Raw genomic sequence first — 15,773 nt, 5'->3', positions numbered from 1 at the left:
CTAGCAGTGTGCCAGTCTTTGCATGCCACTGCAGAAGGACGAGGGCTGGACACCAGCAGCAAACTGCACCGGTCACCTCTTTGTTGGGTGCTAAGTGCACATCTTTCATCTTGGGGAAACTGCATGAAGATGCCCTGGAGCTGCAGCTACTCCACACAGCATGGTGTTGGTTACACAACTAGTGTAAGGTCACGTGTCGTGTTGATTGGCTGCATCTTTCTTTCGGCAAACTCTACACTGGTGTACACACAATTTCCAAATTCCTCTCTGCAAATTATATTAAGCCGAGAGTTTCTGCATATAACATAAACAGAAAAACCTCAAATGCATTGAATTTTCGTGTGTTACTACTGATATAATGAACCTAAGTATGCCACCTTGGATATAACAAACATAAGTTTGTTATATCCAAGGATACTTTGGATATGAATAACTTGAGTGCGTCAACCTCGGATATAACAAACATTTGGCTGCTAACACATTCAAACAATCCACCAAGGATCACCTGAGAGTTTTCCTGACGTATTTCAAGAAATTTTTCGAGCATATTCGAAAACAGTTTCACGACTACTCTAACAAAATTTCGCTAGTTTGTTTTCAGCCATATAATTTTCCTCCAAATCTTGTGAAGAGGCTGCAGAGTCAAGAAAGTAAGGCAGAAGGCTGGTTCAACATTCAATACATTCCCACTGGTGTTCTACACGTCAAAACATACGCAGATGTTTGTAAGGGCGTTAGCCCTTACTCATCACGTTTCGAGATTCCGTGGGATCTGCTAGCTACCACCCCGAGATCACAGCGCCATCTGTGGCAGCAACTAGAAAACAGCACACCTCGCATTGAGACTTGTAGCGCCATCTACAATAGCATTGTAGAAACAACCATCTGCCGCGTGCCAATGACGACGTCACGATCCGATATGGTGAATTCTAGTGAACCAAACAGCTGACGCTCGTTACTTCAACGTCTTCCAGACGGTGGCAGCCTTTTTCACGAAGCACAAATTTAGTTTTTAATTTTTGCAATGCACTGCCCGCTAACATGTCTGGAGTAAGTAGAAGATTTCATACATCAAACTTAAAAGTCACAAATTTGAAAAACAAAGAATATTGACCTGCAGTATGGTCTTAAGAGTACAACAAAACAAATGGGGTCAAACCAGATAAAATAGTGATGAGGAATTGCTCTGCAAGGTGGGTATCTCTGCAAAAAAAAAAAAAAACAGTAACAGAGACAAACTCCCATTTTTCGAGAGTTTTGCCAAAACGCAAAACACCTGTGATTCATGAAATTTTCTGGAGTACATCCCCATTGATTTCAGAATAAAAAAAAAAAAAGAAACGAGGTATACAAGCAAATGCACAAATTTTCAAAAATTTTTTTGCCCAGGTTTCGGGATTTCAAAGCTACCTCTACCCTTAATCAGCGCTGGTCTGAGATCACAGAGCAGAGTCTTAAAATGCATGATCAATGCCTCACCTCTAGCTTCCACAATTCATTAGTTTTCTCTTCCTATAGAGATTAACATGTACTCCATATAGCCAGCTAGCTACAGCTTGCATGTCATGGATACTGACCTTTGCTCGGTTAAATGCAAATCTCAAGAAATGAATTCAGCTGCCTTTTCCGGTTTAAACTGAAAAATGCAACCTAAATAATAAAACAATTTAAGAGCCAATAAGGCAAGACTTATGAACACTCATTGTGAATATAGGGGGTAAGTAAACTTTCATTGCGCAAACAAAGGAAAGCCAGTCCAAAAATAGCCTTGCAGCGGTGAAGTTACTGTTAGACATTGCTGTCAAACCCTTAAAACAGGAACTCAATCTAACCGTTACACAATCTTTATACACTCCTCATACAGTGAGAGGAACGGGTGGTTGGAGATTAAGGATCCTTGATGCAAGGTGGTCGTGAGGCTCACTTAGTTCAGGGCAGTCAAAGGCTGTTGGCATCCGACAGAGTGATCAGGGGTGCGAACATCAACACCTTCAGTAACAGCTACCTGTGCCGGAACTGATCGTCACACGTAATATTCCTCTGACGAGTCACGGCTTCTACACGAACATGTCCTAAAACAGCTTCGCCCAACTGACATCAGTGGGCGCAAGATTGGTGCACAACCACCCATTACACAAATAATCCTCACCCAAGGCAAAAAAATCACAGGCGCTACCTGTTTTCTGGACAGTAGCTCTAGCTAGTATAATCGACATCACACGTGGCCCTAATTTGAACCTTAAATACATTCTTATAGAAATACAGCCTTGCATTAGCAAATGAATATAATATTATCTTTCCAGCTTTTGCAAAAACAAAGTGAAGACACCTTTCACGGGTAGAACACATCTTGGGGCCTTATACTTGTTTATTTGTTCACAGTGTAGCCTTCTGACTTTTAGTCTATGAGGGACGCCGTAGCGGAGGGCTCCGGATAATTTCGACCACCTGGGGTTCCTTAACGTGCACTGACATTGCACAGTACACGGGCCTCTGGAATTCCACCTCCATCGAAATGCAACCGCTGCAGCCGGGATTGAACCCACATTTTTCGAGTCAGCAGCCGAGCCCAAAAACCGTGGAGCCACCACGGCGGCTCTCTCATGTTTAGTGAAAAAAAAGTTAAATCCTACAAGCAATACAGATACAATAATTAAAAACAAAAATTTGCATTTTCCCTCGCAATCACAAGAAACAGAAGCAGTGATGTGATTGGCTGAAGCCATTTTGGAGCAGCTTTTTGGAGCAGCCAAATGGGAATTTTGGAGCAGGGAAACAAGCTTTTGGAGCAGCTCAAGGCTCATTGCAAGTGAAAAAATTGACTTTGCGAGAAGTAAAATAGTAAAATAAGGAGGAAACCTTAGGGAACAAAAAGGTGCTGTTCAATAGGATGTTAGGGGCATTTCGATGCGAGCAAAATGCAAAAACACCCGTGTACTAAGATTTAGGTGCATATTAAAGAACCCCAGGTGGTCCAATTCTGGAGTCCCCCACTACGGCGTGCCTCATAATCAGATCGTGGTTTTGGCAATAATTTAATTAAATTAGAGGCAATTGTGAAACATCATATGTTGGCCCAAATAACTAATTTTAGAACTTCAGTGTCATGTAAATTTTTATGCGACCAAGTATAGATCAGCGCTGTGTTATAGCCGCCAAGCACCTATAGGACAGCAGTTATAAATGGACAACAAGGAATTCACTGGAACTTTTATTTAAAAATGACTAGAATGCAGATCACAAGCTTACAGAAAAACAATGAAATAACACTATCAACGTTTCGAACTGAATAATAATTATGTACACGACAGCACAACTTTTCGGCTTCTTGGCCTATCAAAAAGCAGTGGACCAATTCTGTGCCTTTTTTCTGTGAGCAACATCATTCAGTCTTTAACTGCAAAATACTGCCCAGTTGGCTGCCTTAGGCGACATTTTGTCAACAGCAGCTGAAAGCCTTGTTTTTCCTTCAGCAAGCATGGCCTGCCCACTTTCCATATCACCAAAATTCTTCATCTTTATGCCATTGTTCATGAGCAGCTCTGCATTCACCAGCATTTTCTTTGCTGTTTCTACTTCCAGCTTGAGGGTTTTGTCAGCATCACTTGGTGTCATCTTCGGCACATTGGCACGCTGCCGTTTGGCAGCCTGCTCTTCTTCAGCTGCCAAACGTTCTCTGTACCTTTTGCTTGCCTCTCGCACTGCTCTGACAACATCAGGCGTAACATCAAAGTGAAAATACGCGTTTGGCGCAGCTTTGGCGCACAATAACAAAAATGTAGCAGGATGTAGCAGGTTTTGCCTTTTGGCGCACATCGGCGCAATTGGCGCAGCTATCACATCACTGCAGAAGCAGCGTTTCGATAACAGCTCCCCATAATCTCCACTGGACTGCAATGGACACTGCATCCCTATCAAAAGTCATACTTGTCCTCTGTAAAGTTTCCAGCCGAACTGTAATAAGTGACGCTCTCTAATCCCTGCTCTCTCCCCAGGCACACTGCTCAGTGTCTTCCAGCTCACAATTGTGATCTCGCTCTGACAGAAGAGGCACACTCAGTTCTTTTGTCGTAACTGTGGACCTACTAACCGCATGTGTCCGGCAGGCCACTGTGCCACACCCCCATCCCATCTAGACAAGGCCAAGATCAGAAACGCTCGAGCCTTGCCATGCATCAGTTCTCAGCTCCCTTTTTTTTTCACTTATTTATTTACTGCTCTTTGTTGCTATTCAAATATACGCAAACACTGCTTGGACCAATAGCCAACGGCTAGTAATGGGTCCAATAGAAAAAGGTATACACAGCTATCTCTTTTGCAACTGGAAGCGGAGGCGAGGCCCTTTTCAGAAGACATTATTTCAGGCCCAAGCTCAGCCCAGCTTGAACCAAGCCAACACAGTAAAATTATTCAAAGCAGGTGGTGTAAACTCCGTGGATCTAAAGATTTTCATTGGGGTAACGGAACACAGGCGCAGATAAAATGAGCACACCTACCAGTGCTGGAAGGATTGCACCACATTTCCCGACTCGAATGTGTGAGGACCCACAAAGTGCACCCTGGTACAGTCAACAGCAGCAGGCCATGCAGCCCACCTGCAGCAAAAGTCAACATGTAGACACCGAGCTGTTGTGCAACGCAAGTGCCTCGCTAGTACCTTGAGCTGCGCCCGTGATGCTGCCAGCTGACATCAGCTACGTCTGAGTCCCCCTGGCACACACAAGTGTTCGTGTCTGCGTTGCTGCATGGACATGACATGAATGAGGTGACATCACTGCCAGGGATGAGAATGGCCGTGCTCACCTTCGTGCTTTGCTTCTGTCTGCGTGCTGACTCCAGGCACAGGAAGAGAAGTAATGGAACTGCCACAAGCAGCACAGGCGCCCACCACTGCCCCAGCTTTGCTTTCCGTTGACAAGCCTTGGCCGTGCTCCCTGCTGTCACCAGAAGGCTGTGAAGATGTCTCGGCTGCTCCAGCGCACAAGGCCTGGAAAAAAATTAATGGTGCTTTAGCTTCGGTTAAACCGAGTGAGAACCAATAGCTTCACGATGGTAGAGGCAGTGCCGACCAATTCAGCAGCGCGGCGTTTGGACCTAGTAGCTCAAGAGTACTGCATATGGGCGAGTTGGTTGACATACATATTGCAAAATTTTTTTAGCGAGAAAAACACGGACAGAAAGAGTAGACGACACGAGCACTCATGTCGTCTACTCTTTCTGTTTGTGTTTTTCGCGCTAAAAAAATTTTGGAAGACCTAGTAGCATCGGCACAACACCACTCGGCACGACACCACTTCTTCCTGCTCTTGCAGCGTCTCAGCTGCTCTCTTTGCCCTCTCCCATTCACGAATTTTCCGCAGACTCCGCATTAGACGAAACGGCAGTTGTATCTAGTGCACAGACACCCTTGTTCTGCACTGGACTCCATGGCTCTGACTGCTAGGCGACTCCACAGCTGCTATTTATGCTCGCCTGAACGTGTGACATCACGGCCTAGCACGTGAACACATGTGCACTTCGTGCCCGGCGCGCCGGCGCTCCTTCCGGCATGTACTAGTTAAAGCTGGCATGATGTCACACCCTATCACGTAAATGCCGCGTTTAGGCCCCTGGTCGAGCCCAAAGTCAATCGTGTGACCAAATTTTGGTTGACCTTGACGTCCCCGACCTGACCTGTCCAATTGCTTGACCATTGATCATCCACCAGTTCTACAAACTTATAAACTGAAGGCTTAGCTGAGCCTTGAAGGTTATCTGCAACACACAGCGACCTCTGCCCGAGACTTCTAGTAGTGCAGCTACCGCTTCAAAAGAAATAAAATTATATATAATGTGTGTGTGCATGTGTGTGTATGTTGTCAATACAAAATGCAGCACCATAAGACTACCTCCTGTTCCACTGAATATCCTCTTTCTGTGAGCATTCTTCTGTATGTTCTGCATGATTTCATTTGATGTAAAAGAGATGGCTTACAGTAGGCAGGCGTGTTTACATAATATAAATGGGTACTTAAAGGACATCTTATTAAATGGCTAGAAAATGTTCCTGAAAACAATGCACAACACTTCCAATTTTTTGTTCGGCACCTTTCCATTTCCATCATTAGTTGATGTTCCAAAAATGGGCTGGTGTTAAACTCTGCTTAAAGGGACACTGAGGAGAAATTGAAGTTGGCTTGTATCGACAGAATACCAGCTCCTGATTACAAAAACGCCACTCATACTGACAACAAAGCTCTTGTAACGTAGAAAAGAGCAAGAACCAAAATACAGGTATCGCCGCCACAGGCCAAACTCGCAAGTACAAGCGTGATGAGATCATAGAACAAAACAGTGTTGCTAGAACGAATGGTTCTAGCAACACCAGGAACCGAGAAACCATGCATCACTGAGGCGCAGCCAATGCATGCGCAAATCTCCTTGACGTCGCCAGATGGCGCCACGTGCCCGGCTGCTACGCGCGCTCCTGAAGCATCGGGACAAATCAGCGCCTGTTTTCCGGCGGTAGGCGGGCTCCCGGTATTCCGCTAGCGGTAACAAGGTACACGGTATGCTAAAGGTGTCTATTTGCGAGAACTTCGTTGACGACTTCGAGAACGAGATCCATCGTAACGCTGGCAAAACGCCAGTGCAAACGTAATCGAAGCGACTGTAGCAACGGCCGCAATAGCCGATAGATGCCTTCAACGTGCGGCCGGCGGTAGCTTTCTTTTCGGCTGCTGCTAGGCCGCACTGCTGGCAGCCAGAAATCACGGAGTCTGCGTTACGTCATGTGCACGTCATGTTTCACGTCTCTTAGTCCTCTGTCGTCATAGACGAATCCCAAGTTTGAATCAGAGCGGCGGGAAAAACTTTTTCAACTTCGAATCCAAATTTCTTAGAAATAAATGCATCTTTCACTGCCGGCCAAGTGGCAACAAAGCCATGACATGCCGAACTATCGGATTTTACTATAAAAAAAATATTAATAGTGCTCTCCTCAGTGTCCCTTTAACCCAATGGTGTTGTGGAAGCATAGCGAACTTGAAGCATCATCTTCAACTGTCGTCACGGATTCACTGTCCAAGGCTAAGCGAGCTCGTCTAGCTGCGTCATCATTACGACGCTTCTCGAGCCGTTCGGCACACTCTTCTTCGGTCTCTTCGGCACGCCATCTCCGCCTTCTTTCGTTCCATCGCTGAAGTCTGGCTTCCTTCAGAGACGCCGAACTCGGCACGTGGTTTTTGACCGTCGCGGATTCACTGTCGGAGGCTAAGCGCGCTCGTCTAGCCGCGTAGTCACTACGACGCTTATCGAGACGGTTGACACGCTCTACAGCGGTCTCTTCGGCACGCTGTCTCCTCCTTGTTTCGTTCCGACGCCGAAGTCTGGCTTCTTTCAGCCTAGCCGACTCATCGCTCTCCATAACGGCTCGCCTCCCGCTACAAATACTTCAGGTAGGCCGGGGAAACCACTTACATCTACCAACCGGCTTGCGCATCATAAGGCAACTTTTTGTTTTGCAGTTAATTAATTAAGATAATTTTTCTAAATGCGTAAATAATGACCTTAGACAGAAAATGTGAATAGAAAAGTTGGAGAGCACCTTCAGAAACCCCCATTCCATTTATTTGCGGTAAAGAAAACCTCAAGTGTATCTTTTTTCCGAGCTCCAAAGAAAGCCCGCGAAATAAAAAAAAAAATCACGACACTAGCGCATTCGCGCGCCACGATTGTGCTGCTCTCAAACGTGGTTTGAGTGAACGAAATCGGCTGCTGGCAAGGCGCGACGACCTCAATGCGCCGGCAGGCCGATATGTCAACGGTGGTTGCGGCACCCGCGCGAGCCAGTCTGCAAGCGTGACGGTGCAAATTGCAGCGAACGCGCCGGGAATAGTGAGCTATGACATGGCTAAAGGTGACAAACACAAATTCAACGAGTCTTATTCGCCACTGAGGGGCAGAGAAGATAGGCAAGTATTTTACTTGTCTTTCGCCTCTCAGTGGCGAATAAAACTCGTCGAATGCGCATGCCACTTTTCGACGCCCGTCGCGGCGCGCGCTGGGCGCGCAGGCGCACCGCGTGTACGCCTCGGAAGTGTCCATCGAGGTGGGGCTTAATGCTTCCATCGCCCTTGTGCGCCCGACTGTAGGCGCTGTAGGCCTCTCAATAAACTAAAAATTGGCTGTAGTTTAGCTCTGGTTAACCCTAGTTGAATTGCAAAAGCAATCGCTGCATGGCTACGCTTGTGGCCGGCTCGTGCTCACTCACTCTTTGTGCAAAGTCTGCACGCCGACGACTTTCGACGTCTCCAGGCCCAACGATTAAACAGGCCAAAGGCCTCTTCCTTCTTTTCTCGAGACGTGCAGCCCGCTCTTCATCCGTTTCTTCCGCACGCTGCCTCCTCCGGGTTTCGTTGCGCCTCGCAAGTCTGGCTACTCGTAAAGATGCTGAGCTTGGGCGTTCTTTTTCGGTTGCCGCAGAGTGCAAGCGAGCTCGTTTAGCTGCATCGGCGAGCCGCCGTGTCTCGAGTCTTCTTGCACGTTCTTCCTCCGTTTCCTCGGCACGTCGTCTACGCAGCCTCTCATTCCGACGCTCTCGAGAACTCAAACTAGTCTCTTCCGCAGTTGAAGATTCATTCCGGGACGTGGCACGACTTCTTCTAGCCGCATCTTCGTTACGACGCTTCTCGAGTCGTGCGGCGCGTTCTTCCGCCGTCTCTTGAGCGCGTTGTCTCTTTCTCGCTTCGTTCTTTCGTTGTTGCCAGGGTTGCCAGGTCCTAAATTTTAAAAGTAGCCACAAAAAGCAGAAAAGTAGCCAAAAAAGTAGCCAACCAGCTGCCGAAGTGTCAAAAGTAGCCAAAAATAGCGCCAAGGTTGCAGAAAAGCGTCACCAGAAGCATAAAGGGTGCAAAAAATATATTAATTTTTGTAGGACGCAGGGTAGCTGTAAATGCGAATAACTGAAGTACAAAAGTATCGCGAATCAAATGAAAGGAAATACATGAACACCATGGGACAGAATCACGGAAATGCAAGAGGGTGTGGGAAAAGTAATCAGAACAGATTTTCTTTGTTTCAGAGGAGAAATAATTGCTGTTTCTAAGCCACAGCCATGACAATTTTAATTCCCATATACCGGGTGTCCCAGCTAAATGTAACCAAACTTTTAAAAAAGGCGAAGTGTCCTAGTCCAGTGAAACCAACTCAGGGTTGTTCATAGTCGCGTGGCCTAGTCTTGAGTATTTTTTCCGCTCTTCAAACTTCATTAATTAGTTAAGTTTAGTTAGCTAACTTTTTAATTATTGACTTCAAGAGGAAAGTGTCAATGCAAAAGTTTTAGATCGCCTCGAAAAACCGCTAGTAGTGCTCTTTCGGTCAAGTTACGATTTACGTAGCTTCATTTATTGGCCTTAAAAGAAAGTTGTCACGTGACCAGCTGCTCACTCACTCCTCTGCCCCAATGTGCACCCAAAGTCTCATCGAGGAGAGGACTTCAGAAAAAAAAAACGGATTTTATTCTTTAAGGCGCGTCTTGGGACGTTGAAGTGGCACAGTTGTCATGTGAAAGCTTTTTCTTATTGTGCGGGTTATGGTTAAAAGCCGGTAAAAAAACTACTTTACGTAATTATTACTTTGCTGCAAATGTCTCCGTAAGCTGTTTCTCAAAGCGATCTACAACTTTTCCATTGACACTTTGTTCCTCAAGTCAATAATTAAAAAGTTAGTTAATTAAGCTTGACTAATTAGTCAACCTTGAAGAACGAAAAAAATACTGCAGACTAGGTCACGCGACTCTAAACAACCCTCATTTGGTTTCAGACGGCTAGGACACGCCGTGTTTTTTAAAAGCTTGGTTACATTTAGCTGGGACACCTGGTATACGTATATGTATATATGGCATGTGTGGCATGGTTTTTTGCATGAAACTTCTTCGCTGCTTATAAACAAGGGTTTGATTTGATGCGCCTGTTTCTTTTTCCGTTTCTCTCATGAGACCTTTTTTCAGCTTTATATTGCAAAAACAGACTGATCGCCACATGCAGTTCACATGTTCTAACCGCATAGAAAGCACAGCCTTGGTCAAGTTTTTTTCAGGTCACATGGCTTCCTTTTCAGCCGTATACTGGGAAACTTATGGCTCTCGGGATATCGCTGTACGATACGAAGAGCCCTCGTCATCGCATTTCAAAACCTTTTGCTCTTCCCCGTTCCCCACTAATCGACTAAAAGGAAACCGTATTTGTCCTGAAAAGTTTTAACTACGACTGCAATTCTCAGCATCATCCAATTGGATGTCGGGCTAGCATGTGCAGCCGATCAACGCGATTTGAACCAGTATCCAACTGAGAAAACAAGGTATATCAGCTAAGCAGCAATTCACATCCTTATTTAGCTGAAGCGCATTGAGTGAATGGAGATGAGACATTGCTTATTGCTGGTTTTAAGGAAACCTACATATCAGCATTGCATAGCGGAGGCGGAATCTCGCCTGGGAGAACAAAGGAGCCAGTGGACACAGGAGCGAGAAAGAGAGAGAAATGGACGGAAAGGCAAAGGGGAAAAAAGGAAAAAGAGCGGCAATGAAATGAGTTTTCTAAGTGTCCAGCGACCACCATGTCACGGGGACAGAGGGCGCGCACTCGCGCAGGAAGTCTAGGACATGATTACAGGTAAAATTTCTACAAAAGGGCTCGCACCGCAGTATAATGGTGTTCACCTGCGACATTCTGACGCACTCATGCAAAGATGCATGGACCACTGGCAAAAAAGAGGTCCATTATACAGTCCTAACTTCGATTTCAATAGTAGCCAAAAAGTAGCCAAGTAGCCAAGTTCAAATTTTTGTCGCCACGCTGTCCTAAAAGTAGCCAATTTGGCGCAAAGTAGCCAAACCTGGCAACCCTGGTTGTTGCCTCTCTTTCGCGCTCTCCATACCGACGAGAATCCACTGAGGCGAAGCGCATATATACATACCCCCCCCCCCCCCCCCCCGCGAGGCGACACCTCCTCTCCCTCTAATCCAGCGGAGCACATCTGGCGGAGCGAGGGGCGACGGCAGCGGCGTCGACCGCGGCGCCATCTGTTGGAGCGCGGCTGCGGCGTTGCTCGGCAACGGCGGCTCAAGGTCGTTCGTGGGCCACGGCATACGGCTGAAGTGCGACGAGCCGAGCTGGCTTTTCAAAACAAAAGTAACGACATCTCCTCCTATAGGGAACCCAAGCTCAAGTTTGGGAGCGCGACGCCAGCGCTGCAGCGGCGAGCAGCGGAAACTCGGGGCGGCGCCGTAGCAGACGCCCTGCTAGCTTTGTGTGCACGTGCGACGGGAGAGTCGCGCGAGGCGCAATCTTCGCGCTGACAGACGCGGTCTCGGCGAAGCAAAAAGGAGGTAGTACGAAGGCCGTAATGTAAAAACCAAAGCGTATGTACACGGTGATCCACTCTTACCGCGAACACGCCAGTATACGGCCGCGCTCTTCGGAGAGCCAGTGAGTCTGTCCCTACCATGCACGAAAAAAGTGGCAGACGACGCGTAGGCAAGTCGCTCGCTGCTCGATTTTCCAGCTTTGCGACTGCGAGTCGCAAGCCGCTGAACTAATCGGCGAGACAGTCGAGCTTTTGGCAATGACGCCGTCCGCGGACAGTCGAGCTTTCGGCAACGACGTCGCCTGCGGCCACGCCGGGCGACGAGCTGCGCTGCTCCCTCGCTGCCGTAGTCGTCGCTAAGCCTAACCATTTCGCATCGATGCTGCAGCTGAGGGCACTTCGGAACTGGCCAGCGCTGTAATAAAGGTGCTACTCGCGTCACCGTTTTACTATGTTCACCGTCACATAATAAAACAAAGACGTGATCGATTTCCGTGATGCCTTTAACTGCGGAGCCAGGTGACAACAGGCGAGCAGCACTGGGCATCAGCAAAGCGGCTTTGGAAAAGAAATATGCTTGTAGCGCAGTTATCACTTCTACCAGCAGCTCGGTATTGGCCAACGATCCTCGAAAATGATTCAATTTTGACGTTGCTCTACTCCAGGGCTTGGTATGAACGCGAACAAACAATATTAGCGTATTTTTCTGACGGCGGCGGCAGGCAAACAGGTCGGCAGGCCAGCCCTGAGAAGCGCGCCGCTGTCGCTGTCATCATGACGCTTATACGACTGCGGTGCACATCAATACCGTCACGACATCCTTCTGGTCGCCGTAGTGCATTGCGAATCGCACCGAGCGCGAGTGCAGGAGACGCGGTCAAAGCAGACGAAATTCTCTAAAGCGCGCAAGCAATGTTATTCCGGAGAGTTTTCGTTTCAAGCGAGAAGGCGACCCGCAGGTTGCACTTGCAAGTGTGAACAATGGTGGTCAAATGTTTAGGGGGTTCCCCCAAGGTGGAGTAGAATGTTGACGAACTGTTGCCTGGTCGCATGTCCTTTCGACTCGCACGTAAGTGGATCGCCCTGCGCATCGCATGCAACAACTGACAACTACGATCAACAAGTGTCTCGCTTTATTTCGCAGAGCTGATAGTACTTCGCATATTTCGAGCATATAATTATACAGTGGACTTACCTCTAGTTACATGTCATACAGTACGACGTTAATACTCACTCGAGAAACGCATTTTACAGTCAAATGGGCCTCCTCGTCGTCGATCGTCTGCTCCACACAGTAGACGCGACTAATCAGTTCCCCCCTTTTAATTAAGTTTGCATTGCAGTACTGCGCGTCAGTCTGAACGATCTTATTGTGGCTCATGCAGGCGACACACCGCGACAGGGCGGGCGCGCGCACGTGCAAGAAAGCGCGCGTGCAAAGAAGCGTGGTGAAAGCAGCGCGAGCAGCGAGCAGCGCCCCAGTTTTTACTTTTCTCCCATAGATGGCGCTGCACATCAGGCGCAGCAGCGCCACCCGGCGATGCTTTGGGAGCCTATGCCGGCGCTCATTCCTTCGGCTCTCCCCGGGCGCCGACGGTGGCGGCACCTAGGCAAGGGGAAGCTAGCAGACGCTCCCAACACACGGCCGGTCTCGAGGGGGGCGCGCGCGCTCTCGAGACCAGCCGTGCCCAACACCAGCCCTTTGGCGCGCAGTAAACCGCGCGTGCGTTTTCTGTCTTGGCTTCGTCCGAAATGAGATCATGGAATCGGAGATTAACGAATCAGTTACTCAAATAGCCAACCCCGAGCAACGTTGCACTCCTTTATCGGAACGTTCTGCACTGCGATCGATTTCATTGCGGTGGAGTGCGCAGCCGAGAATATCCTCAGAGTGTTGTTGTTTCCCAACGCTCGCGCTTTGGCGCGCAGTGGACCGCGCGCCCGTATCAATTGTTTACATTTTATGCCTTCGATTCAGCCCCAATGAGATCATGGCATGGGAGATTAAAAATTTATGGTTACCCAAACAACTCCCCCACCCATGTTACCCTACTTTATCGGAACTTTTTGTACTGCGATCGCTTCGATTGCGGTGCACACGGTAGAAATCGCATGCGTGAGCGAGCTCGCGGCACAGCAGTGAACATCCTGGGAGTGATGTCTTCGACCGGCGTCTTTTGCCAAATCTTAAAAAAATTGGCAGTGGCTTACCTCAGCTATGCCAGGATATACGTAGCGAAAGCTAAGGCATAGCTTGGTTAATCTTGATTGCAAGTCCAGGTTAGTCTGGTTGTATAGCTATGCTGTTGCATTAAAACCGAGCAGGCGAATCATGGCGAACAGCTCGCTCTTCCTCTTATGCCACTACTGTATCGTGTTGGGAACTCCCTCCATGAAACCCATGTCCTGCTCTATCAACTGCTCAACTTTCTCAACGTCATCTCTGGTCAGATGCCTGGGCGTGTCGTTGTTGCTTGCGATACATCACCGTCATTTGAGATGAAACCCGATGTCGTAACACCTTCATCGCCATGGAAAGTACATGCATTGGTTGAGCGCCTATCGTCTATCTTTGCGTCGAATCTCACTGGAAGCGATGGTAAACGGGGTAGGTTTGACTTCGGAAGCGACACATCTCGCCTGGCCCAGGTAAATCTGAGGGAAGGACAACAGGATACTGTCGTACAGGATACTGAGCGGTCTCTTACCCTCACAGGGTGCCATCGTCAAGACCATGCCTTCGTCATACACTAGTGTATGCTGGTCAAGCGTCAAGGCAGTTTCAACAGACACGGGATCAGTCAAATCGGTGAGAGCATCGCAAGGTTCAATGTTAGTCTGCTCGTCGGGTTCAACGGCCTCGCGGTAAAGTCTTTCCAGCCGCGCGTCGTCAATGCTCACACCATAGTGCCTATACAACGGCGACTTCCGAAGTTCTACCCAAGGACCAAGCATGTCGCGGGAAACCAGTTGATTAGGTAAGTCGTTTTGGCAAACATGCGTCTCTCAATGTTCACCACGATCGTCTTGTCCTCTTCAAACGAGCGAGGTAGCTGCTTAAGCATTTCGTCCGTCTCTACCGGTACATTAACCACTGGGCCCTTAATGCCTAACTGGCCATTCCGCCAGTTCATGAGTCGCCTGATCTGGACAAACGGGATACGCGGGGAAATCAAACGCTCGGGCACGTCGTTTAACGGCGGTAAACCGAACGGCATGGGTGGATACCTATACCCGTTTCTTACACTGTAAACTGGCTCTACAGGTTGAGCAAACGCTCGTCACGGCTCCCCATTCCTCACCCCACTCGGGCAGGGCTAAAGCTAGAGTTGGACGCATGGTGCTACTCACCGGTGTCAAGTCTCGCTTATGCCACAGCCGCTCACAAATGTCGAAAACGAAGCCGAACGGAATGTTCGTGAAGTCGGCTTCGAAGCTCCTGGTCGCACGGGCACTCTCCGCTCGTCGAATCGTACCGTCCGTTCTACGTCCAGCAACTTCATCCTCGTCCAATGCACTGGCGGCCTCACGTGCCGCCTTTCGGGCCGCGTCACTCTCACGCCTATTCCGCAGGCGAACGGCACGTTGTTCTTCGGTTTCTTGAGCCCGCTGAAGTCTCTTGGTCGCATTCCATCGTTCATCACGGGCCGTCTTCAGTGAAGCAGGACTCAGGTCTCTCCTCCGACTGCTGCTAGCGGTCGAGACATCCGACGTGAAACGCGCCCGCCTCGCGGCGGCGTATTCACGGCGCTTAGCCAGTCGTTCGGCGCGCTGTTCCTCTGTTTCCTGGGCGATTCGTTTCCTCTTCATCTCGTTCCGATGTCGATTCCAGGCCTCCCTCTGCTTAGCAGACCTGTCGCCGTCCATACTGCCGCCTCAACTGTGGCTGCGCCGCACGCGAGCTCTCCTTTCAAGTTATCGGGCATGCGACACAGCTGGCGAAGCGAGCGGATGCGAGCTCGACGACGGGCCAAGCGGTGTGACGTCATAGCAAACGGCGGGCGGCGGCGGCCCCGCGGCGAGCGCGCGGCGTCCGCCAGCTGCGGCGGTTGCTAGGCAACGGCTCAAGGTCGGTCTCTGTGCCTCCCCGGAGCACCTCCACAGCGAAATCGCAAGTTCGTGGCCAACGTAGCTTACGCTACGAAACTAAAAGTAACTAAAACCCCTCAATAAACTAAAAGTAACGACATCTCCTCCCTCCTCCTCCTATGCCGGCGCTCCTTCTCTCGGCTCCTCCCGGGCGCCGACGGTGGCGGCACCTAGGCCGGGTGAAGCTAGCAGACGCTCCCAACGCTCGCCCTCTGGCGCGCAGTAGACCGCGCGTGCGTTTCGGAATGCCTTGGCTTCGCTCGAAATGAGATCATGGCAGGGGAGATTAAAAAAATTTGTTACTCAAATAACTGCTCCCAGCAGCGTTGGACTCATTT

General features: G+C 48.9%; 2 protein-coding genes across 2 annotated transcripts in view; both read right to left on the bottom strand.

The window, feature by feature from the left end:
- Window positions 1–15,773, bottom strand: part of LOC149370244 (uncharacterized) — a 125,044-nt gene that overhangs the window by 4,795 nt on the left and 104,476 nt on the right. The window contains exons 6-7 of the mRNA XM_089577405.1: window positions 4,804–4,987; window positions 4,497–4,595 (exon numbers count right to left, since the gene is read on the bottom strand). Of these exons, the coding sequence (XP_089433531.1) occupies window positions 4,497–4,595; window positions 4,804–4,987 (283 nt within the window). The remainder of the gene's footprint in view (window positions 1–4,496; window positions 4,596–4,803; window positions 4,988–15,773) is intronic.
- LOC149370252 (uncharacterized) lies at window positions 5,807–15,213 on the bottom strand. The gene is made up of 5 exons (XM_089567636.1): window positions 14,649–15,213; window positions 14,055–14,282; window positions 8,344–8,865; window positions 8,225–8,289; window positions 5,807–7,192 (listed from the first exon to the last, which is right to left on the bottom strand). Exons 1-5 carry the CDS (start codon window positions 15,211–15,213, stop codon window positions 6,980–6,982), a joined length of 1,593 nt encoding a protein of 530 aa, XP_089423762.1. The 3' UTR covers window positions 5,807–6,979.

Source organism: Amblyomma mixtum, chromosome 1, assembly GCF_055824585.1.
Source record: "Amblyomma mixtum isolate Tamu chromosome 1, ASM5582458v1, whole genome shotgun sequence".
NCBI classification, from domain to species: domain Eukaryota; kingdom Metazoa; phylum Arthropoda; class Arachnida; order Ixodida; family Ixodidae; genus Amblyomma; species Amblyomma mixtum.
This window is presented reverse-complemented; position numbering and strand designations above follow the sequence as displayed.

What these genes read in the sequence shown, in the direction of transcription:
- LOC149370252 (XM_089567636.1), bottom strand. Translation starts at nt 15,213, where the DNA reads ATGGACGGCGACAGGTCTGCTAAGCAGAGGGAGGCCTGGAATCGACAT. An exon ending in GACGATGGCACCCTGTGAGG is followed by an intron (nt 8,866 to 14,054) that starts GTAAGAGACCGC and finishes TCTGGTGACGCT; the next exon opens with TTTCTGCAACCTTGGCGCTA. An exon ending in AGCACGAGCCGGCCACAAGC is followed by an intron (nt 7,193 to 8,224) that starts GTAGCCATGCAG and finishes GCGTCTCTGAAG; the next exon opens with GAAGCCAGACTTCAGCGATG.